Source organism: Chrysochloris asiatica, unplaced genomic scaffold, assembly GCF_000296735.1.
Source record: "Chrysochloris asiatica unplaced genomic scaffold, ChrAsi1.0 scaffold00069, whole genome shotgun sequence".
NCBI classification, from domain to species: Eukaryota; Metazoa; Chordata; class Mammalia; order Afrosoricida; family Chrysochloridae; genus Chrysochloris; species Chrysochloris asiatica.
In genome coordinates this window covers 10,149,433-10,172,407 of record NW_006408587.1, presented here as the reverse complement: position 1 = coordinate 10,172,407, position 22,975 = coordinate 10,149,433, and the positions used below count along the sequence as shown (strand labels likewise).

Here is a 22,975-nt window from a genome sequence, read left to right as displayed (position 1 = left end):
TCCAACACCATAACTCAAATGCATCAATTCTTCTATGGTCTTCCTTATTCACTGTCCAGCTTTTGCATGCATATGAGGTTATTGAAAATACCATGGCTTGGGTCTCTGAAATCTACAGTACCCTATTCAAAAACATACTAACTTCATCTAGGAAGAAATAGTGTTCCTGCGCATTTCTCTCTAGCTTTGTGGCCAGGATCTGTGGTACAAGACAAAGAAAGAAAGGAGGAAGCAAATTAAGAAATAATTGCAGGGCAGAAAAGGGATTGCACTGGAGGAACCAAGAGATGTGAAACCAGAATTGACATCAAGCAATCAAAATAGGAAGAAGGAAGGGACGTCTCTCCTCAGAGCTGTGCAGAAAGAGAAAGCTTCTGGATACTTTGGGTTGGACTTCGCTGCTCCACCCCCACATATCTCTAGTTGTTCTAAGAAGAAAGGTAGTTTTGTTTTTAATGGAGCCTCCACTGAGATCTGACACTTTTCTCTATCTGCTCATCTATTTCAACCGCCAAGCAAGTGGAGAGGCAGTATGCTCAGAAATGTATCGCTGTCATAACGTTGGTTCTCATTTATTAAGCACCTAGCATAGTGGTTATGAATCGGGCTGGTAACCTCAAGGTCAGCAGTTCGAAACTACCTGCTACATGTAACCCGGGAGAAAGATGAGGCTGTCTGCTCCTGTTAAGATTTACAGCCTCGGAAACCCCGTGCAGGGTCGCTATGAGTTGGAACCAACTCCACAGCACTTAACAACAACAATGGACCAGGGGAGTCCTGGTGTGGCGCTGTGGGTTAATGTGCCAGGCTGTAAAGCCATTTGAACTTAAGGTCAGTGGTTCAAGCTCACCAGCTGCTCCTGGGAAACCTATACAGGGTCGCTATGGGTCAGAATTGACTTGATGGCACTTAACAACAACAACTATGAACCAGGAGTTCTGGGGTGGTGCTGTGGGTTAATGCATTGGACTGCAAAGTTGGTTGGAACCACAACGGTGGAGGTTGGTGGATCAAGCTCACCAGACGCTCCTTGGAAACCCTATACAGGGTTGCTGTGTGTTGGAACTGACTTGACAGCACTTAACAACAAAAACAATAATGACTGTGGACTAGATGAGGCATGCAGTGGCTCTGTAGGATAAGCACTTTGAACCACAGGGTCGGCTGTCTGCAGGAGAAAGATAAGACTTTCGACTCCTGAAAAGATTTACAGCCTCAGAAGGGTCGTTATGAGTCGGAACCAACTCAATGGCACTTAACAACAAAAATGTACCAGATAGTACATTAGGTTTTACATTTACACTGCAAGTTAGCTATTATTTTGTTGTCATTGTTAGATGCCGTGGCATCGGTTCCAACTCACAGTGACCCTGTATAGCGTTTGAACCGCCAACCTTGTGATTAGCAGTCCAGTGCTGATCCTACAGCACCACACCAGGACTAAAGTAATTAAGGCTCAGTAAGGTTAAGTGACTTGACCATGCTATTACTGCTCCAGAATATTCGTAAGTGCTTCCTATGTACCAGGTTTTTATCTGACTGCTTCTCCTAACAGTCCTATGCCAAAGATCTTCCCACCAGATGAGGAGAATTGACCCAGGAGAGGGTAAGTAAAGGTCCCATAGCTGCAGAGCAATATATTACAGACTATATAAACCCTAGTTCTGTCTCTGGTCCACCAGGCATATAGGGTCCCCTAGTAAATCAGGGAGGACATGCTTTGATCTGTAGTTTCTACCTTTCTGTCTCCTGCCCTGGCACAGACACGTGTGCAGGGCAAAGGGCCTAGAGGGCAAGGGAACAGCATCCAGATTGCCTGGCCAAAGAAGCAGGAGGTGACCCAGGAGCCCGAGTTCATCCCCCGAGCGTGCACACCTCCCAGCAGAGCCACACCTCTCTCTGGGGTGAAGCAACACCTCCACGGTGCCATCCCTCACATCCCACCTGCTTTGTTTTCCCTTTGTCCACCGGTTCCACGTTGCTCAGCAACTCTTTTCCTGCCCAGAGAAAGCAAAGTTCCATCTGCCCAAGAAAAGCACCAATCCGAGTCTGGCTTAGAGTCTGGCACTTCCTGCCTTTTCTTCTTTTGCCAAGTGAATCACAAACCGGGAGGCCTTACACAGCCAAGGCCAGCCCACTCCACAGCTCCCAAAACACAGAACCAAAGAAAGGTGCTTTCCTGGACCAGCAGTCAGGTCAGGATGAGGAATGAGTTGTGTTTCGCTGAGATCATCTAGAACTGATCGTGCACGGTGATATTAAAAAACAGAGCAACCTTTGGTCAGCTTCATTATTGTTTTTTATAAAGTCTCTACAGATCATGCGCACAGTTATTGCCTACAGCTGGCCCCTTGTCCCTTGCTCCCATGGTAGGCCACAGCCTGTGAGGTGGCACCATGATTTAGGCAGCCAGCGACTCACACAGCAAACAGCCTGCTCTTCTGACACTTCCTCAGTGACATGCCATCACCTGCCTGGATGCTCACCAGAACAGATGTGAAGATTTCACTTTTCAAACATCAGAGTTCAAATACCCATCAGACTAAATCAAATGACTATGGGAAGATGAGTTGCATTTTCCTTTTAGAAATAAATGTTTACCTTTCATTTATTCAGATCAAGTTGCAATATCAATTGCTCTTAAATGAGCAAAAGTATCCACTGTCCGTAAATCCGCCCATTGTTCACCACAGTTATACAGCCAACTCCAAAAACACACATCAGGCAGCAGCCTGTATGCTGAGCTGTCCTGAACAGGGAGCCTGTGGCACTCCTCACTAAGGATTTTTCTTCCGTATCCTCAGAGAAGGCCAGAGGACTAAATGTCTGTGACAACCAGCTTCCCTAGTTTCTTCTCACAAATACCTCCTGCAGAAAGGTCCTAGCACTCAGTCACCGAGAGACCATCCCTTGGGGAAGAGGCTAAAGGGAACAAGCCCCGGGCCACCTGGGCTGCTGCTTCACCTGCTGCAGGTTAACTTCCAATTGCAAACCAACATACAGAAGGCATTTGCTTACCTGAGCTTGCATTCTCAATCTGTTGTAATGTTTTCAGAACTTTGTGTATGTCCTTCATGCTGGTGTCTTTCTGGCTATACAAAAGCAGTCTCTGAGCATCTGAGAAAAGGCGAGACACACTGTAGGAAAAGTGGGAAGGGGAAAAAAATATTTTGTTAGGCTAGTTGCCTCTCCCACAGGTCCCCAAAGTGAATAAGCAAGTAGCCAGGTCCTAATGCCCCAGCCTGGCCGCAAGGTTCTCCAAGGGTAATCCTTGACACATTGCCATCTCTTCCCACAGCTCAGATTCATTGATTCCCTATACTCCAGAACCACCTACCCACAAACCTTGCCCTGAATGCCCTTCCCCACGTCCACACATCCAGATCTTACCAGACCTTGTCCATGAACCTTTCTCCAAGGAAACCCTCCCTGACACACACACAAACCCTCAACAGCCCTCACTGGAGCCCAGGTCACCATTCTGTGCATTTTAATTTCCAAGGTCTCACATGGCAAACATTTAAGCCCATATTTATGTCTGGAGTTGAAGTCAGGAGCCAAGAATACAAAAACTAAGAAAGCAGTATCTGTGGCCCTCAAGGAGATCACACCCAGGAAAAAGAGAGACCTGCAGTGGACAGTGGCACTGCAGTGCGGTAGGCGCATTAACGGGGGTTAAGTTCAGGACACCTGGAAGCAGACGACAGGGACAGACTTCTCCAAACCCTGGCTGTAAGCTGCTTGAGGGCAGGGGCCCTGGCTGTGCACCTGGTTTTACAACCCCAGCTCCTAGAGGCAGCCCTTTCAAATGCATAATAAATGTTTGCTAATTGAATAGACAAATCAAATGTAAGGAGCTGATGCACCCTGTCTAACCTCCTTACTCACCATCGAGTTTTGCGAGCAACAGTATCTAACTACATGATGTTTAACTACATGTGATTGTTACTTATAAAATGTAACAAAGAAGGTCCCACCATTTTAAATCTTGGTGGTTCTTCCTCCCTCATGCTGTGGATTGTATCTCACAAATTTTTGCAAAGTCAACCCTTTGGGTTTGGATGAGAAGTAAAGGAACAGTATTAACTTGCATGTTTAGAAAAGAAAGTCCCAATCTGATACTTACATGGATTTGTTAAAGTTTCCAACCACTCCAGGAGCCTCACCAGGAGTTGGATATCGGAAACAGGGGTTGTTGGCATTACAAATAATCCCCTGAACCCAAGGAAGTGTTCCTGCAGAGGGCATGGCTTTGTTTGGAAAATGACCTGTTGAAATCAAGGAGAAGAAAAACACAGGGAAAAACATGACTTCAGTGTTTTAAGCAAGTTTGCAATTTGATAGGAGCCTTTCTTTATATGGGCTCCACACATACAATGTCCCTTTCTCCACATCCCAGGGACCTGTCTCTCCTGGGCTAATCTGACCCTAGGTTGGACACTGGGTATCAGAAGACAAGCTACTGTAACTGCAGGCAAGTTTTAATCTACTTAGACATTATCTGTGGAGTGGGGCTCTTGATTCCAGCCATAGAGCAGTAATGAAAATTGTAAATTAGACCAGGTAGAAAATGTCTGACGTGCAGCAAGCTCTGGACTGTTGGTTAACCTTGTACCCCTGCCTCACCCTTCACAGACACAGAAAGCCTTGAAGAGGGCTTCATTCAATATTTTAACTAAGGAGAAAATTATAGCAAAATAAAATGGTCGATGAAGAACAGAGTTGGTGGGCACACGTCAGAGTAGAGGCCCTTGTCTTATGCCTATGACCTCCTTTATAAACTCCTTCTGTAACTGCTCTCTGTTTGCCAAGCATTTGTTAGGTTCACTTCCTCTGTCAGATCAAAAGTTCCCAGTAAACATGCTGTCTTGGGGTCAGATGTCATGTGTAAGGCTACATTTGCTCTTATTTTGTTGATCATCAAACCAGGAAGACAATCAACAAGCCATTGTCTCAGTCTCCTCTTGCTTCATTCTGGAGGAGCCTCATAACGGACTGGTTGGCTGGGCATATCTGGGCTGGAATGGAGCTTCAAAGGCACAGTTTGGTTTGAAACAGTCATCAGTGGGTACTACTATAAGAATCTGGATAAATGTGTCCTGGCCAAGGGGCCCTTAACCTGAGGACCTGTGGACAAAAAGGTCAGGGATCCAGCCTTCATCATATGAGTTTGGGGAGAAATGGAATTAAAACATAATGGAATTTTTCCATAAACTTTTTGAAGCCCCTCTTATTTTCAGCGTCATCTGTGACCTCAAAAGAGTTAAGGATCGTTAATAATTACATAGGTGGTAAAGAGTTGAATCATTTCATGGGCTCTGGGATCAGACCAGTTGGAACGCACATCGAATACCTGCAATTCCCTAAGCAGAGAGTTTAGCCAAGTCACCAAACCCTCAGTTTCCTCATCTGTAAAACAGTAATAAAGTACAGTTTCTTCACAGAACTGTGGTATTACAGGAATTCTAACAGGCACTTAGGAAAGCACCTGACTCAATGAATGGGCCTACTATGAATACCAAGTCATAGATGTGGAGTCTGTGGGTAGTGAGCCTGCTTTGCTATTTGCACCTTCCTCAAAAGCACAGATCTGTTTTAGTCCTCTTTCTATTTGCATGCAAATTGGCCAAGTGGCAGCATAGACAGACTCAGTTATGGCAACAGTAGCGAGGTTGGCCCAGGATCGGGAAATGTTTCATTCTGCTGTGAGTCGGTGCCAACTCAATGGCACCTAACAACAACAACAGAGCTCTGGTAGCGTAGTGGTTACGAATTGGGCTGCAAACCTTGAGGTCAGTACTTTGAAACTACCAGCCGCTCCGCAAGGAGAGACAGATGAGGCTTTCTGCTCCTGTAAAGACTAACAGCCTCGGGTCGCTCTGGGTCAGAACCGATTCAATGGCACTTAACAACAACAACAGCAGCAACAGACTTCCGGTGTAACACTGGAGGATTAGCAGTGGGCTATGAAATACAAGTTAGCAGTTCAAACCCACCAGCCGTTCCTTGGAAACCCTAGACAGGGTCACTCTGAGTCCGAATCAACTTGACGGCACATAACAACAACAACAACAACATATTAACAGAGTCTCCCCAAGAAGTTACCCCATAACCAAAACTAGCAGCATTTTGCAAAACTAGCAGTATTGGGGCTCTTCTAGTTGCCTTTTTTTTTTAAATCCAAACCAAAGATGTGACAAGATCTGATTTACTGTGGCCACCCTCTGCAGGGACTCTGGTCTGTTGAACATTTACTTAATCTCCTTATCTCCCTGTTAATAGTTCAAGGAAAACCAAACAAGGCCCCTTGCCTAAATCAGCCTCCTCATTTGGGGGTGATTTATGCAACCCAACCAAATACTCGAAGGACCAAAGGATCCTCTCCTTTAAGCTTCAGGAGATCCTGCCACCAAAGGCAAGGTTCCACTGGTCAGAGGCGGCACAGGGCAATGGAAGTGGAAGGTAATGAAGGCTGTACCTTGGTGGGTGAAGCAAAGACCCTCCCTCATAGTGTGTGCCCCATCAAACAAAAGCAGGATCCAGACTTGGCACTGGGTTCACAGGATGACAGTGAATTAGCACAATAGGCTCCTAGAGCCCAGGTTTGAACTAGAAAAGCTTTATGGAGAAGAATTATAAACCTTTCCTTTATTCCCAGAGACACAACACTCTGAAAACTCCATGTTAGCTCTCTACTTTCTCAGCTCTGCCCTTCCAGCCAGCTCCACAAAAAGTAGTAAGAAGAGGAAGTAAGAAGTGCATTGATAAACGGGAAAAGTCCTATCTATCTTTTAGAAGTACAAACATTTCACAGCATTGCTGAAAATACAAAGTCTGGAGACAGAGGGATCTAGGTTCAAAACTCAAAACTTCACAAGAGTAGCAAGTAGCAGAGTCAGGTTTAGAACAAGCCCCAATGTATCTGATGGCAAAGTACTATTTTCACCAGGCCACCTTGCTTGTTGTCATTCCAGAATGAGAGAAAAGTGTAGCAGACAAATGTAGCTGAGCTTAATCTAAAACACGTATTTTGGTGAGACTCAGGATAATGCATAAATAGAATCAGTTTTGCCTTTGCTCATCAATCAACAAAATCTCTTTCGTGTTCCAAAAGAGGAAGCAGAATTACCTCATATGCCCATACATGAATGAAGATTTTATTCTCTTTGGGTAAAAAAAAAAAAAAAAAAGTAAATCCTATCTGATGGAATATTTTTAAGGTTTTCTTATTTCAAAACACAAAAACAAACCTTGAATATCTATGTCATCGTCACACTGCTTCTGTTGTTGTTGTTAAGTGCTGACAAGACGGTTCTGACCCATAGCAACTCTGTATAGGATTTCCAAGGAGCAACTGGTGAGCTTAAACTGCCAATCTTGTGGTTCAAACCAACTTTGTAGTCCAACACCACACCAGGACTCCATCATCAAATTAGAAGTTATGTTATTGTTGCTATGTGCCGTCGAGTTGATTCCAGCTCATAGTGACTCTCTAGGACAGGGAAGAACTACCCTATAAGGTTTCCCAAGATGGAATCTTTATGGGAGAAGAACCCTGGTACTGCTGTAGGATAAACACTAGACTGTTAACCACAAGGTCAGAGGCTCAAACCTACCAGGCTGCTCTAGCAAATATCTGGTGATTTGCTCCCATTGAAATTACAGCCTAGAAAACTGCATGGGGGCAGTTCTACTCTGTCTTATGTGCCAGAATCTACTCAACAGTACACAATAACAATGTGTACTATGAAAGAGATGAGACCAGAATAAGAACACAATTGAAAGATGACCCTGGTCCCATCACAACCCTGGATCTACAAAACCATGGGCGCTGGTGAGGGTTGCAAGAAAGCTGATTAGTGATATAGTGATAGAGATATTAGCTTCTAGCTAATCTCACAAATAGCAATAAACATTGCTTCTTTGGATTGGAACAATCCATGCAGTGAGTTCAGCAGGGAAAGAGATTGTCATTGTGGACTGATAGCACTCACAAAAAACATATGAGGCATATACACCCGTTCTTCACTCACTGACATGTTAGGTTCTGAACACTACACATTGTTATTATACAAAAATCAGCATTATACAAAAAGTGGAAGATGACCACATCAGATCATAAATGGAGAATGACCACATCATTACATAACTGCAGAACCACTATTAGAATGATAGCAAACAGAAGCTGACACATAACCTTAAGCAGTGGTCAGCGTAAATTACTCTCACCTTGCACTTCAGCATTTGTTACTGCCAGATGTGTGCCAAAATAGTTGGATAGATTTTCACTATTGCTTTAAATATGAAATGCTGGATAAAGAGTAACTCAGTAAGTGAGGAGTAGGTATATTACTATTCCCCTTGAAAAGATAAGGAAACTGAGGTACAACTGTACTACAGCTGTGCTGATCACTTGCCCCAGGGAGCCTAGTAAGTGTTGAAATCCAAACTCAAACCCAGACAGTCTGACATCTAGAGCTTGTGCTCTTAGCCACTGCATTCTATGCCTCTTATAAAGTATAAACATTAAAGGGTATCACTAAGGCACATGATTGGGAGTCAGATGACCTGTGCTTTATTTCATCCCTATTACTTATCAGATGTGTGATATGGAAAAGTAGTTGTTATCGTCCTAAGCCTCAACTGACTTACCATGAAAGGAAAGCAAATGGTGACAATAATAATAAAGTCTGCTATACAAGGTTGTTACGAAAATCAAATGAAGTAGTATTAATCCCAACTGTAAAGTTCCATACAAATGCTACTTAAAACTCTATGGTCTGCGATCTTCAACTGTGCAATAAAGGACAGCAAGGACCACATGACAGTGGAGTTAAAGCATAGTTTTAAGGGTACTTTTGAGCCACCACTTTCTGAACTGCCTTTGAAATTATTTCATTTTCATGATTTAAAATGCATTAAACAGGTATTAGTTATTACTATAGTTCCTATGAACATTATTCCCTACAATTAAAACTAGTTTCCTAAATCCATGCCTTTATCCAAAATTAGGAAACCTAGATTTTCGGTTCTAAATTTTTGCGGTGTTTCTTATGGTTAGCATCTTGGGAATAAACAAATGTAGGTCATGCCCATTGGCTGGACTTTGCTTTCCAATAATGAATCTCTACAAGGACTCCACAGATACTCACATTCATGTTGTTCATAGGGTGGATAGTTTAGCCGAACAGAGATCAGGATCAGGAAGATAAATAGAGGCCAGGCCACTTCCAGCAACAGCTGACACTGGGCAGGAAATAAAACGAAGTACTGTAAGTGTAAAAAATCACATGGGTGCCTAATACTACTGGGTTTGGGGAAATACACAAAAAAGTTCATTTAAAAATTGATCAGTTTCTCTAGTCTCTCCCACTACTCACTAACTTTCCATTTAAGCTGTCAATAGCATCAAATTGTTTGTAGTTCTCTCCCTACAACATTCTAGAATTCTATGCCTTCCTGAAGCAAGGGCAGCTGCTTCCATCCTGCCTCATCTAGCTCACTTCTACTCATACTGCAGACTCAATTTCATTTACTTAAGAGGAATTGTTTACTTTACTGAAATCTCAGACTGAGCCCTTCTCCTGTATTCCCACAGTAACTCCCTACAAAATCCAACCATAGTATTTTCCCCAAGCCCCTGAAATCACCTGTTTCTATCACTGGCTTCTCACTGCCCTGGGAGCAGGCCACTAGAGGTCCTAGTCATCTTTGCATTCCCAGTTTTAGCACAGCGTCAGGTAGGTAATGACCATTTGATGAAAGGAGAGGGCTAAACACACACCACTTCTGCTCCTCTAAACACATACAAGCTTGTTATCCCTGGCTCCAAAAGATAATGAACATTCATACGCAGTGCAATATTGACCTAGGTTCACATAAGACTGGTTCACATAAATTGTTGAGAGTAGCACAATGTCCTTTCTCATTTTCTCCAATGAGTTAGAAAATCATGGCTCTTATAAGTACATTTGATCCACTGTGAAAGCAATGAGGTTTCTCTAAAGGAAAATCCTATTCAATGAGTTACCACTGGATAAATAGGCAGAGGTACAAGAAAACACTGAACATAATTTAATTGAGCTAATGGAGTTCAGACAACTAGTTACACTGCCTGAAATCTCTCATCCCTTGCATTTCTTTTATTTCCAGTTTCCAAGTTCTAATTAGAGCGAACACCATAGAACCCAGGAGAATCATGGGGCCTTATGGTTAACTGCAATTGTTAACTGTGGCTTCAGAGTTACAAGGTCAATGCTGGCATGTAATTCTTTCTTTTTCTAAACAATAAAAGTTTCTTCTTAATTTTCAATTCCACATATTCTTATTGTAGAAAATTTGATAATGAAAAATACATATTAAAAAGTAGAAAAACTAAATATAAATTACTTTTAAGCCTACCTTCCAGAGATAATCCCTAGTAAACTGAGCCAACAATGGTTCTCTGTTAATTGTTTTTTTTCCCCTCTGTATACATAATACTCGTTTTCCTACAAAATTGAGATTGTACAGTACATATAATTTTGTATATATATTTTTTCATTTAACATAATACTTGGAGCATTTTCCATGACACAAAATATTCTCTTAAAACATGACTTTTAAGGGTAACTTCATAGTCTACCCTAAAAGCTGGTCAGAATGAATTTAACTCCTCTGCAATGGTTTGACACTTCAGTGTTTTAGTTTATTAGTGTCTGCTTGCTTTAACATCTTAAATATTCAGTTCTGAATTTCCAAGGATCTTTTATGTGGTTCACACTAAGCTCTTTTTAAAGTCTTCTTTTTGGAAGGAAATATAACAAAAATGGTAACAATGGGTATACTGAAATGATAACACGGGTGATTTTTTAAAATATTTTCTGTTTTCTAAAATGTCCATGTCCTGGAGTGGTGCTTTGGGTTAATGCGCTAGATCACAAAGTCAGTGTGAACTGCAAGTTCAGTGGTTCAAGCTCACCAACCACTCCTTGGAAATCCTATAGAGGGTCACTATGGGTCGGAACCAACTCAACGGCACTTAACAACAACAAATGGGAGGGGAAAATAATGTTACTCTGTAACTCTGAAGAATGGTTTACTACAGATAGTATATACCAGGAAACAAAAATAAAATAAGACAAATAGGTCCCTCTCTGGAACCCAAGGACAATGAGGCCCCAAGCAGCAAAGATGGGCAGATCTTGCTAAATATTTCTGTAAATAGTCTCAAAGAGCAACGGGGAAATCGTCAAGCTTGAAATGACACTGGGCCAGATCTACCAGCTGAGTTCCTCCCCACCCCACGGTACCCCACCCCTGACCCCATTCCCCAACTCCCTCCAGCAGGTCCTCTGTGCCTTTATCAGCACAGGGCACAGCAGGGGCCCTATTCATATAGGAGGAACTTCTCTTCTAGCGCCAATTTCTGCTCCCTTGTTGTTGTTATGTGTCATGGAGTCAGTTCTGACTCTTACAGCATTTTTGAGGTTTGCAGGAGCAGAAAGCCTCATCTTTCTCCCACAGAACAGCTGGTAGTTTCAAACTGCTGACCTTGAAGCTCGCAGCCCGATTTGTAACCACTGTGGCACTGTGGGGTAATGCGCCAGGCTGCAAAGCCATCTGAACTTCACGGTCGGTGGTTCAAGCTCACCAGCTGCTCCTTGGAAACCCTATACGGGGTCACTATGGGTCTGGATAGAGCAGATGGCACTTAACAACAACTATGCTACCAGAGCTCAGGTCTGCTCCCAGCCACAAGAGAAGGGCTTAAGGATGCTTGTTGAGTAAGGGAAGGAACTGAAGTTCACAAAATAGTGTCAATGGAAATGTAAATCTTTACAGCCCTCCTTTGAGAAAGTAATTTGGTAGTGTGTATTCAAAAGACACGTTTATCACCTTTGACCAAGTAATATTTCTGGGAATTCATCCTGCAGAATTCAATTTAGAGTATCAAAAAGCTATATACATGAGGTTACTCATTCATTGAGACATTATAATTGCAAAACATTGAAATAATTTAATTGCATAGTAGTAGGGAAATGATGAAATTATGGTACATCTACCTAAACATATATTATGCAGCCATTATAACAATTTCTATGAAACAGAAACATTAACCACACCACAGTAAGTATAAAAAGCAGAACACAAAACTGTAAACTTCCCAAGACTATAGTTTAAAAAAAGCTAGCGAAACATAGGAAAGGGAGGAATTGGAGGACAAAATGAAATGTGTTGTTAATTTGCTGCTGTTAATTGCAATCGAACCACCCTATATAGGGAGTGGTTGGTGGGCTTGAATCAACAACCTTGTGTTTTGTAATCCAGTGCTGATCCTAGAGCACCACACCAAGAGTCCGGTGTTGTTGTTGTTGTGGGTGGTGGTGGTGGCTGTGTGCCGAGGAGCCGGTTCCGACTCACAGTGACCCTGTATAGGGTTTTGGAGGCTGTAAATCTTCGTGGGAGCTGAAAGCCTCATCTTTCTCCCATGGAACCAATGGTAGATTAGAACTGCTGACCTTGATTGATATTGGCAGTGCTTCTATTAATTCTCCTTTGCCATGAGAGGAGAACTTAGTGGTGCCCAGTTACCATTACTAAACATTCGGGTTAAAGATTCTATGGAAGAATCCTGATTAAATGGGGGGAAATGCAAGACAGAATTCCAAATTTCCAAGTAATTCAAACTCTGGAGCCGTGAAGATTGGATGGCCCTGAGATCATCTTTAACCTTTAAACCAAAATGGTTCCCTGCAGTCTTCTTCACTAGCTTAGTTAGTAAAGTGTCTGCCTTGAGCACTAGACTGTTTGAGGAACTTCCTATATGGGACTAAACTGATAACAGCAACTAGAAAGACTGGAGGCAAAGCTGGTAGGGGGACAGTGAGTTTATGTAAAGGGAGGAAGTACAATTCAGAAAAGAAAAATAAGAATGGTTACACAACTTGAAGAATGAGATCAACGTCACTCAACTGAGCACGTAGAAACTATTCAATTGGTTCTGTTGTGCATATTCTCAACAACGAAAAACAAATTATTGAAAAAATAGAAGAATCACTTACAGATACATTGACAGGAGCAACGTTTTTGGGGGTGGTTTGTTTTGTTTTGTTTTTAAACAAGTAGGGCTGTGAATGACTTCAGAATCAAAATCAAATCATGAACTTATAAAAAAATTATATTAGAAACTAAATCAGGTTCCAAAGCTTCCATTTATACTTTTAGGGAAAACAATTACTGTCATTTATTTTGAACCCACTGGTGATGGGGGTGGTGTGCCGTGGAGTCAGTTCTGACTCACAGTGACCCTGTATAGGATTCCCAAGTCTGTAAATGTTGACGGAAGCAGAATGCCTTATCTTAATCTTGCGGAGCAGTGGGTAGATTTGAACTGCTGATCTTGTGGTTAGCAGCCCAGCTTGTAATCTACTATGTTACCAGGGTTCCTTTAAACCTAGTACATATTTAAAAAATACAGTGCAACAGCATTTGAACTGACCCTAACTTTGTGATTTGAACCATCATGACTCCAATGGAGTTGTATTTGGAACCCATTCCTTTTAAGATGGCCTATAGAAAACTCTTCTAAGTCTTGCTTTGGTGTCTACCCACTTACCCAACCCATGAAGTAGAGAGATATGGAAGAAACTTATTTTCAAAAGGTGCTTTCAACCAAGAAACTTGAAAGTTTTCTTTTATGATGAATACTAAAATAATAATTCTGGTGTTTCAATAAACTGTTACACTGAACAGCTCTGGTGAACATCAAAGGATTACTTTGCATGTTTTCCAGCTTGCTACTCCACAGCTAAGCATGAGAATAACATGATCAAGCACTTTTACAGCAGTTTTCTCAACCTCAGCAATCTGGGCTAGATAAGTCTTATGTTGTAGGGGGCTGTCCAGTGCATTGTAGGACATTTAGCAGCATCACTGGACTCTTATCCATTAGACGACAGTAGCACCCCACCCTACCACTGGTAACATAGAGATACATCTCTAGACAGTACCAAATATCCCAGGGTGGGGGATCAAGGGGAGTAACACTGTCCCCAGTTGAGAATCACTGCTCTAAAGCTACTTTAAGAATTCACTATCATTTCATGTACTTAGCATAAAGCTTAGTACACTGTGGCTGCTGTTACATCATTCAAAATAGATTAACCACTTTTGAATCATAATTCAGAGCTGTAGCAAAAATCTCAGACCACAGATGTTCACTATCACCTGAGTATTCATGCCTGACTTCCGTGCTGGTTGCACACGATCAAACACCACAATTCAATCCCTCTGTGGATCTATTTAGCTACCCAGCCTAAGGACACAATCATGATGCTCCTAAATCTCTAGAGATGTATTCATATTAAGTTGAGGTTGAGGAAGGGAATGAGAACACGGAGAACCAAAGGAATCAAATTTAGCCTTGAACACAAGTCTTCTGAGCAAAGGTAGCCAAAAAGTTTCAAGCCGTCTTGAAAAAGTTAAGTCTATATTTTTTAGCATTGTGTTGAAAATTCTTGAGATCACAATGCGGTATAAAAAAGAAATAAGAATATACATCAGAAAAGATAAAAATACAAAATTAACCAAAAAGCTACCGTTGTTTAGAAAATTGGGGTCCAGTTATCAGAAACAAGGCAATCCCCCAGTATAAAAGTACGCTTGTTAAATACGTGACAACCTGTGATACTAAAGATACTTGGAGGGGAGGGTTTTAATCCTACTCACAGTAACAACAGGGTCACAGCAAGTGAGACTCTTAGGTGCTAATCTAACACAACCCAGTCCTGGTGTGGCACTATGGGTTAGAGCGCTGGACTTCAAGGTCACTTTGAACTGCAAGGTTGGTGGTTCAAGCTCACCAATCACTCCTCAGAAACCCTACACAGGGTCGCCATGGGTCAGAACTGACTCGACGACACTTAACAACAACAATCTAATGCGAAGAGCCCTGTTGTGGCACTGTGGGTAATGTGCTGGACTGCAAAGTCAATTTGAACCACAAGGTCGGCAGTTCATGCTCACCAGCCACTCCTCGGAAACCCCATATAGGGTCACTTTGGGTCGGAACTGACTTAACAGCAATTAACAACAATAATCTACTGTAAAATATGTGATTCTTATACAAAAGAGAACCATAGAAATTTGTTGCTGTTGTGCCATCGAGTTGGTTCCAACTAAGAGCTACCCTGTGCAGTTTCCAAGAAGTAGCTGGTGGGTATGAACTACTGACCTAGTGGTTCACAGTCCCGTGCTGATCGTACAGCTCCACATGAGAAATTTAGCATCATGAATAAAGGAACAAGGGAGATGGTAATAAGAGCAAACCTATGTACCTAGATGGGAAGATCTAATATCCAAACATCCCATTTCCCAAGCTAATTTATAGATTTAACAAAATTTCATTTTCAATAATACAGTACTCACAAGGTACTACCGATGTGACTCAGTAGGATTCTTAGGGTTTCCAAGAGCAGCTGATAAGTCTGAACTGCTGACCTTGTGGTTCAAACTGACCTTGCAGTCTAGTTCCAACCCATAGCGACTCATAAGGAGCACCTAGTGAGCTTGAACCACCGACCTTGTGGTTCAAACAACTTTGCAGTCTGGTGCATTAGCCCACAGCACCACACCAGGACACAGCTCAATTAAAGTGAAATGTTAAAGATCAAATCACAGAAAGTGCTAGAAGGTACTTTTTCTATCCTTCTAGAAAAAGAAAGCCTCATGCAATTGCTGAGGCTTTTTAATCTGACTTGATCTTTAGAAGGACAATATGGTCATACACTTCAAGGGAGCATTTCTCTTTGAACTAGTAATTCCACTTTTGTAGGATTTTTCTAAGAAAATCAGACAGAAGTAAGAAAAGCCAACATGTACAAAATCATTACCATAGCTTATTATAATGGAAAACACTGGAAAGGATCTAAAGTTTTGCAGCAGGGTATGAATTTACAAAATAAGAAGTATGTTGGTAATTCACTCAAAAGCTCTTGGCATCACTGCATAACATATTTATAAACAAAAGATCCCTCCTCTTTTTAACTTGTTATTGTATGTCATTGAGTCCATTCTGACTCATAGAGTTATAGACAGAGTTAGAACAGTTCCATAGGGTCTCCAAGGTTGTGATCTTTATGGAAACAGATTGCCAACTTCTTTCTTCCCATGGATCGGCTGGTGAATTTGAACCACTGACCTTTCAGTTAAAAGAAGCGTGCTTAAACTCTGTGCAGCCACAGTTCCTTCTTACTAACTTACATACAAATCACGAAGCCTTACTTTCTTCATCTGTGAAATGGAAAGAACTGTACTTCTCAAAATTTTTAAGAGAATTGAGCAGATAACAGACACAAATGTACCTTCACAACTGCAAAATGCAGCCCACACAGAAGGAATGACTATTATACATAGGAAGATTATTTGGAAATACGAGAACATACATAGCAAATAAAGTTAAAATAAGAGAAGAAAACAGCCTAAAAGTGTACTTATGTACATGTTGTTGTGAAGTGCCGTCGAGTCAGTTTCAACCCATGGTATCCTTGTATAGGGTTTCCAAGGAGCAGCTGATGGGTTTGAACACAGATCTTTCAGAGCTAGCAGACAACTGCTGATCCCATAAAGCCCCATAATACTTAAAATTATCTCTTTGGACTATAGTGGTTCCAGTCCCCTCAGTGACCTTAACTGTCTGACCGTCTTGACCATGGCAAGTCTACCTTGTTGTTGTTGTGAAGTGCCATCGAGTTGGTTCCGAACCATAGCAACCCTGTATATAGGGCTTCCGAGGAGCAGTTGGTGAGCTTGAACCATAGACCTTGTAGTTCAAACTGACTTTGCAGTCACGTGCATTAACTCAGAGAGCCACACCAGGACTCCTACCTCAGGGACTTCTTTGATATCTAAAATAAAAACTCAATTGACCTCCCTCAACTGCAAGGTCCCTGCCTAATCCCAACTCACCTCCAGACATTTCTCCATTTTCATTTACTCTGCCAGTTTTGCTGGCTTCTCTCTGTCTCTTGGCAGGAACATGCTCTTCACATACCCTGGAATGTAGGTACCACTGATCCTCTGGCTAACTCTGGCTTAAACTTCTGGGCTCTCAGCTCCAATATTATGACCTTCTATTCTAAACTAGCCTCTATGCACAACCTGTGATATCTTGAACACATTTCCATCGTTTGTCTATTTTTTTTCCTTCGTAACACTTACACAGTTTATAATTATAGTTTTTCTAGGAGCTCTGGTAGCCTCGTGATTACGAATTGGGCTGCAAACCGCAAGGTCAGCAGTTCGAAACTACCAGCCGTTCCGTGGGAGAAAGATGAGGCGAACGAACTGTTCCTGTAAAGATTTACAGCCTCGGAAACCCTGTACAGGGTCGCTATGAGTCAGAACCGACTCCACGGCACATTACAACAACAATGTGATTGGTAAAAGTGATTTTGCTAATTGGTGAATTTGTTAAATATCAGCTTCCCTAACTAAACTGTAAGCTACAGGAGGGCAGGCATCATGTTTGTCTGGTTCACCATTGTACACCCAACACAAAGACCAACATGCAGTAGATGATCAATAAATATTTATTCAAGAGGTATGATAAATGACTTTTGGCTTTGACCTTTTTCATCCCAAACTACAGCTCAGGAGAAATGTGTGTCCCAAGGTCACTGAGGCTCATGGTAGCCAAACTGATTAAAATCATAAATGTTACTGCCAGAACCACAGAAAGGGAACACAAGCAATAAACAAGTAATACTGTAAGTAGTGAAGGTAGAAAGCGGGGGGCGGGGGGCACAAAAGTCTCCATATACTTGTAATGGTTCTTAAATAAAAAGTTAAAAATGTTTATACCTATTCCTTGTCCCTTGAGTTCTGGTATGGGCTGTGGGTTAATGCATTCGACTCGAATTCAGCAGTTCAAGTTCACCAGCCGCTCCCTCAGAAACCCTATACAGAGTCTCTATGTGTCATAATGAACTCAATGGTACTCAGAAACCGCAACATTCCTTGTCCATAAACAAGGATCAAATATTGGTATTCTAACTTGTGATTTAAAAAATGACAATAATCTATTTTTCTGGCCACATGGCTAGTCAAATCTAATTGGGGAAAAAATTATAAATAAAGGCAAAAGAAAAGAGACCATATGGCCACACTCTGTCCCATCTGCTCATGGGACTTTGTCCCCTGAATCAGCCCTAAGCCAGATGAAGACCCTGAGAACTCTGAAGCCCCTCCCTCTTCCTGTCCCAAACCCTGTTTGTGTGGAATGACTGCCACCCACACAAGTTAACCCCAATACTTTGGACCCAAACTGAGCTTTGCACCCAACTTTCGCAACTCAAGTTTCAATTCTTTGTTAAAAAAAAAAAAAAATAGAGGACTGCTAAGCCGAGTTGAGGTTAGCTTTTCTCAGAGGCTGTACCATGGGGGTTCAATAGAGAAGGCCCAGGATTCAGCAGTAAACAAGGCCACAGAAGAAGAAAAGGGCTGCTTTTCATAAGGCTCCTCTAGGCCATGTAATTTACTGCATATTTTTACATAGTCTTTCCATTCATCCCAGCAGCAGCCACAAGGTTCCTAGATAGTGAGAAAGCCTCCAGGAGACCCACAACTAATGGTCCATTAACATATTTATCACTCTTACAGCATATTAAAAGAAAATGGAATTTTTCCACACACTGTTTGTAGCCCCCTCATACTTACTAAGCATTTCCCAGAGCTAGCCTCTGCTCTAGGCTCTGGGACCAAGTTTCTAACTCTAGGATCTCAGGAGAAGGGAATGAGCAATCAATTTTCATACACTGTGGGTAACTCTTGTCCCCTAGCCAACGGGTTCTGACTACGTGAGCAGAAAATGTGACATCAAAACTGTAACAGGTTCCAGTATCTAAACAATATAACCTAGAATTCCTCAGCAGTTGTATCAGATAAACAGAATCCACAACCTAAAGATTCAGCGATATAAAGGCTTTGTTGTTGTTAAGTGTCACCCCACTCATGGTGACCCTGTATAGAGTTTACAAGGAGCAGCCAGTGAGTTTGAACAGCCAATCTTGTGGTTCAAACTGACCTTGTGGTCAAGTGTTTATTCTGCAGTACCATACCAGGAGTGTACATAAAGCCAAGCCTAATAAAGGTTCACACTTGTAGGGTCCCCATCAACTGGACAAGGGGCAGTCAGATTTTCCAATGTGGCAATCTAAACATCTAAGACTTAAAATAAATAAACCATCTTGCTTTTTGATGTAGCCAAAAAAAAAACTCCTTTATGGAGGTAACTAGGAAACTCAGACATCTTGTAGTTGTTAAGTGCTCTCAAGGTGATTCACTCAGGAAGAGGGGCCCTCTATAGAGGAGTGGTTGGTCCTTGAGGTCCAGTGCTTTATCCTACAGTACCATACCAGGACTCCCCATCTTCCCCGCCAGGACTCCAGAAGGCATCTAGAAAAGACCTTTTGTGTCGGAATGCTGTCTCCATTTCTCCTTCAATAAGAACTTCACAACAAGACTACAGATAGCTTTTGACTAAGCCTGTCTCTCTAATACTAAAGATTTAAACCCCGAAACTCCATCACATAAGAAGTAACAACCTCAAGACCAGCAGAGACTGGTCCAGTCTGGATGACCTAACTCCCAAGTTCTGTTCCATGACTCCGTTATCCTAACTCTTCGTCTGGTAGAGCACAGGGAGCCTCTTCCCTTCCCTTCCCTCATTTCTTCACCTCCCAGTTGGACACTGCCCTGGGACTTCAGAGGCTTTGGAGAAGAAAAGAAAAACAAATGCAATCAGATAGGAAGGGACCTAGCCTGAGTCTTGGAGATGCCAATTCGTGTCCTAGCTCAGTCACTGGTTGGCTGAATTTGGGGAAATCCCTTTCCTGCTCTGTACTTCAGTTTCTTCATCTGTAAAACATTAAGGCTGGACTAGACTATCTTTGAGAATCCCTTTCTTTGCTATGATAATACAATTTCTTCCACTATTCCCTGGTTAATGGACACACTGTGGCAGCAACAATTATCTGTCAATCAGACGGCTGCCACCAGGCAGAGAAGAGGTAGGGGATCTGGGCCATATGGTAGGTAAGAAATGCAAAGGAGAGATGAGAATATAAGATCTGGGAACATCAGGACCTGAAAATTACTTTAGGAGGCATGGGAAAAGCAAGAAGAAGCCAGAAACTAAAAAAGTTTGGGAACTCAGAGTAGAAAAAATACTACTACTTTACTGAAAGGGAATTTGGCATAGTGGGCTATAGTATCAACTCCAGAATCAGATTGTCTAGGTTTGAATCCCACCTCTGCTTCTTATTTGCAGTGTGGATGTCAGGCAAACCCCTTAACCTCTCTAGGCTTCAAGTTCCCCCACTAGAAAGTCAGGAAATAGCAGTTTTTTGTAGGGTTTCAAAAAATAATCTAGTAAATAAAGCATGTAGTAGCTAGCAAATGGTAGCTTATTCTTAAGAATTTGCTTTTGTTGTGCTAATACATTCTATTTTTACTATAACTGGTAATACTAAAACAAGATGTACGAATATTAGTCCCTGCTCTCTCACTGATTGTCTTGGGATTCAGTTTATACATCTGTAACATGAGGGACTAGACAAAATTAGTGTTTCTCAAACTAGAATCTGTCTATACATTCTTGAAGGTTTGCAAATTCTCTATGAGGATTTTAAGTATTTTGTGTTTCTATTTCAGTGGCCATAGAAATAAATTCTAATAAACTTTGGAAACCCCTATCAGGCTCACTATAAGTTGGAACTGACTCGACAGCGCTTAACAACAATGATTTTCTGGACATCCACTTTATATCCAAGTTGTGGCCCACGATTTTAAAGCCCAAGTTGATATTTGTGTCTGTCCATTGGGTTGGCACAAGTCTAATTGTAGTAGACTAATGAGAAAAGAACAGATGCAGACTCGGTTTATAATGATGAAAATGTGCCAAGTGAAAGCCAAATGACATCTAATGAAAGTCATTCAAACAGGAAAATGGCTAGAGAATTGTACCATGAGCACACTGTCTTATAGACTGGCCAAACTCAAAAAGATAAGCACTACTATCACATTCACTACCATACTAACGTGGCAGTTTATAATCTGGCTTCAACATCAGCTGTCTCATCACATTAAAAGTGTTCAATTGAATTGTATTGGTTTTTCCGCTTTGTTTGCATTTTCTATGTAAATATATAATACAGATGGACCATATCATTGTATGATAGTCTCTAAGGCATGATATCTAGTTTCACACATGTACAAATTTAAATAACATCATAATAAGAAGAATTTAGTGATCACAAGGGTATCTTGCCATTTTGGTTTTTTTTAAATAGATGGTCTAAGAATTATTGTAGCTTAAGAAACACTGAACTAATTATCTCCAAGGTCTGGCATAGCTCTTAAGTCTAAGATGATCATTATGACCCTCGGATGAGGGTGCACGCTTAGAACTCTGGGAAAAGGGCAAGAAACAGAGATTTAAATGCCAACTAGAAAGGTACAGCAGAGCCCCGGAACTAGGTGGGAACTCTAACATGGGGGTGGGGGTGGGGGCTGAGAGACAGAGAAGCAAAGAACCAATAACTGAGCTTCCAATGCCTCCACCACTCCACCTTCCCCTGTGGAAAAAAAAAACCATTATTCATCTGTGCATTAAGAAGATTTCTTGCAATATTACTCAAAACATTATTAGCTCATCTAGAATGTAAAAGCCTTGGAACGTTCCAAGTAATAAAAGAAGTCTTAGCCATTCCTTGGTGCCTGAAGTCAAAGTTGAAATGAGGGTGTCTGGAGTGACCCTAAGAGACCCAGGCATTAGTCTCTAACGACTGGATCATTAAATTAATTTCACTTCCACATCTCAAAAATACAGGAGCCTGTTAGGTGCTTTGGGAAAGCCAGGTAGATCCGAGGGCTACGGACAAAAAGAACGAGTGAGTGGGCAGGGGCAGATCTATGCTAGCTTCCAGGAGTCCGAACTCATGCCTGGATGTGTGCAGAAACCAAAGCTGGCATGTCTTCCTGGCCGCCCTCTATGGTTAGCTCTAGGGTCACATCAGACCCAGTGGTAGCCACAGTCCTGTGTCACTAGGGACCAGAATCATTCAGTCATTTTGTGAAAACCAAAAGGACACCTTCTCTCCTTTCTCCAACACTCAACTCTAAATCACTGCAAAAGGCATGAGAGAATCCCCAAATAGCCCAACAAAACCAAACTTACTGTTTGTCTTCTTCTGAAGGTGAGGTTCTTCCACAGCAATAACCTCAACTGAGGCCAACAAGCCATGTTCCCTCAGGCTGTGTGGCTCCAGAGCCTGTGGAGGCAGTGTCAGGAGCTCACAGCAGGGACACTGTGGCTGGTCATTAACTGAAAGATAAAGCAGGAAGGGAGAGTACCGTCAGTGATTACTGAAAAGCCAATGAGGACTACTGCTCCAGCCCTCTCACCTGAGACCTCCAACACCCAGGTCTGCGTCATGACTACTTCCCAAATTCATAGGCCCTCAACTCCCAGTCACAGGGTTCTCCAGGAAACAGGGCTCCTGGAAGTTTGCTGGTGGCAGTCTGCAACCTAATCCTTATGGTTCTAATCATTTTAGCTCCAATAGTGTGATCATTGGGGAATGAAAAATGCACCTATGAAAACAGGCTTGCATAAACAATCTTACAGAACACAAACAAAGAGGATGGAAATGGTATATTGGAATCCCAGAGTCCTGTCTCTCTTCTCTAAGAAAATGTTCCTCTGAGATAAAACATCAGCTGCATTTAACATTTTTGCCTACAGACTATAGTGATTAATGCTGTTCTTTGAAATTTGTTGGATACTAAATTTTCATTTGGCCACAGAGTAGAATCATTCCCAGGATGAACGGTGCCATCAATAAAACAGTTTTCCAATCTGGAAAGCCACGGTGTGTCTCAGATGACTGTGAATAAACACTAAGGAAATGCCACTGACATCTGGCTCCCAGGGGCT

General features: G+C 42.0%; 1 protein-coding gene across 2 annotated transcripts in view; it reads right to left on the bottom strand.

Annotated features, from left to right (window-relative positions):
- Window positions 1–22,363, bottom strand: part of ABCA1 (ATP-binding cassette, sub-family A (ABC1), member 1) — a 125,761-nt gene extending 103,398 nt beyond the window's left edge. For both annotated transcript variants that reach the window (XM_006864701.1, XM_006864702.1), the window contains exons 1-4: window positions 22,217–22,363; window positions 9,153–9,246; window positions 4,127–4,268; window positions 3,019–3,137 (exon numbers count right to left, since the gene is read on the bottom strand). In XM_006864701.1, the coding sequence (XP_006864763.1) occupies window positions 3,019–3,137; window positions 4,127–4,268; window positions 9,153–9,246; window positions 22,217–22,282 (421 nt within the window). In that variant the 5' untranslated portion in view covers window positions 22,283–22,363. The remainder of the gene's footprint in view (window positions 1–3,018; window positions 3,138–4,126; window positions 4,269–9,152; window positions 9,247–22,216) is intronic.
- Between the last annotated feature and the right edge of the window lie 612 nt (window positions 22,364–22,975).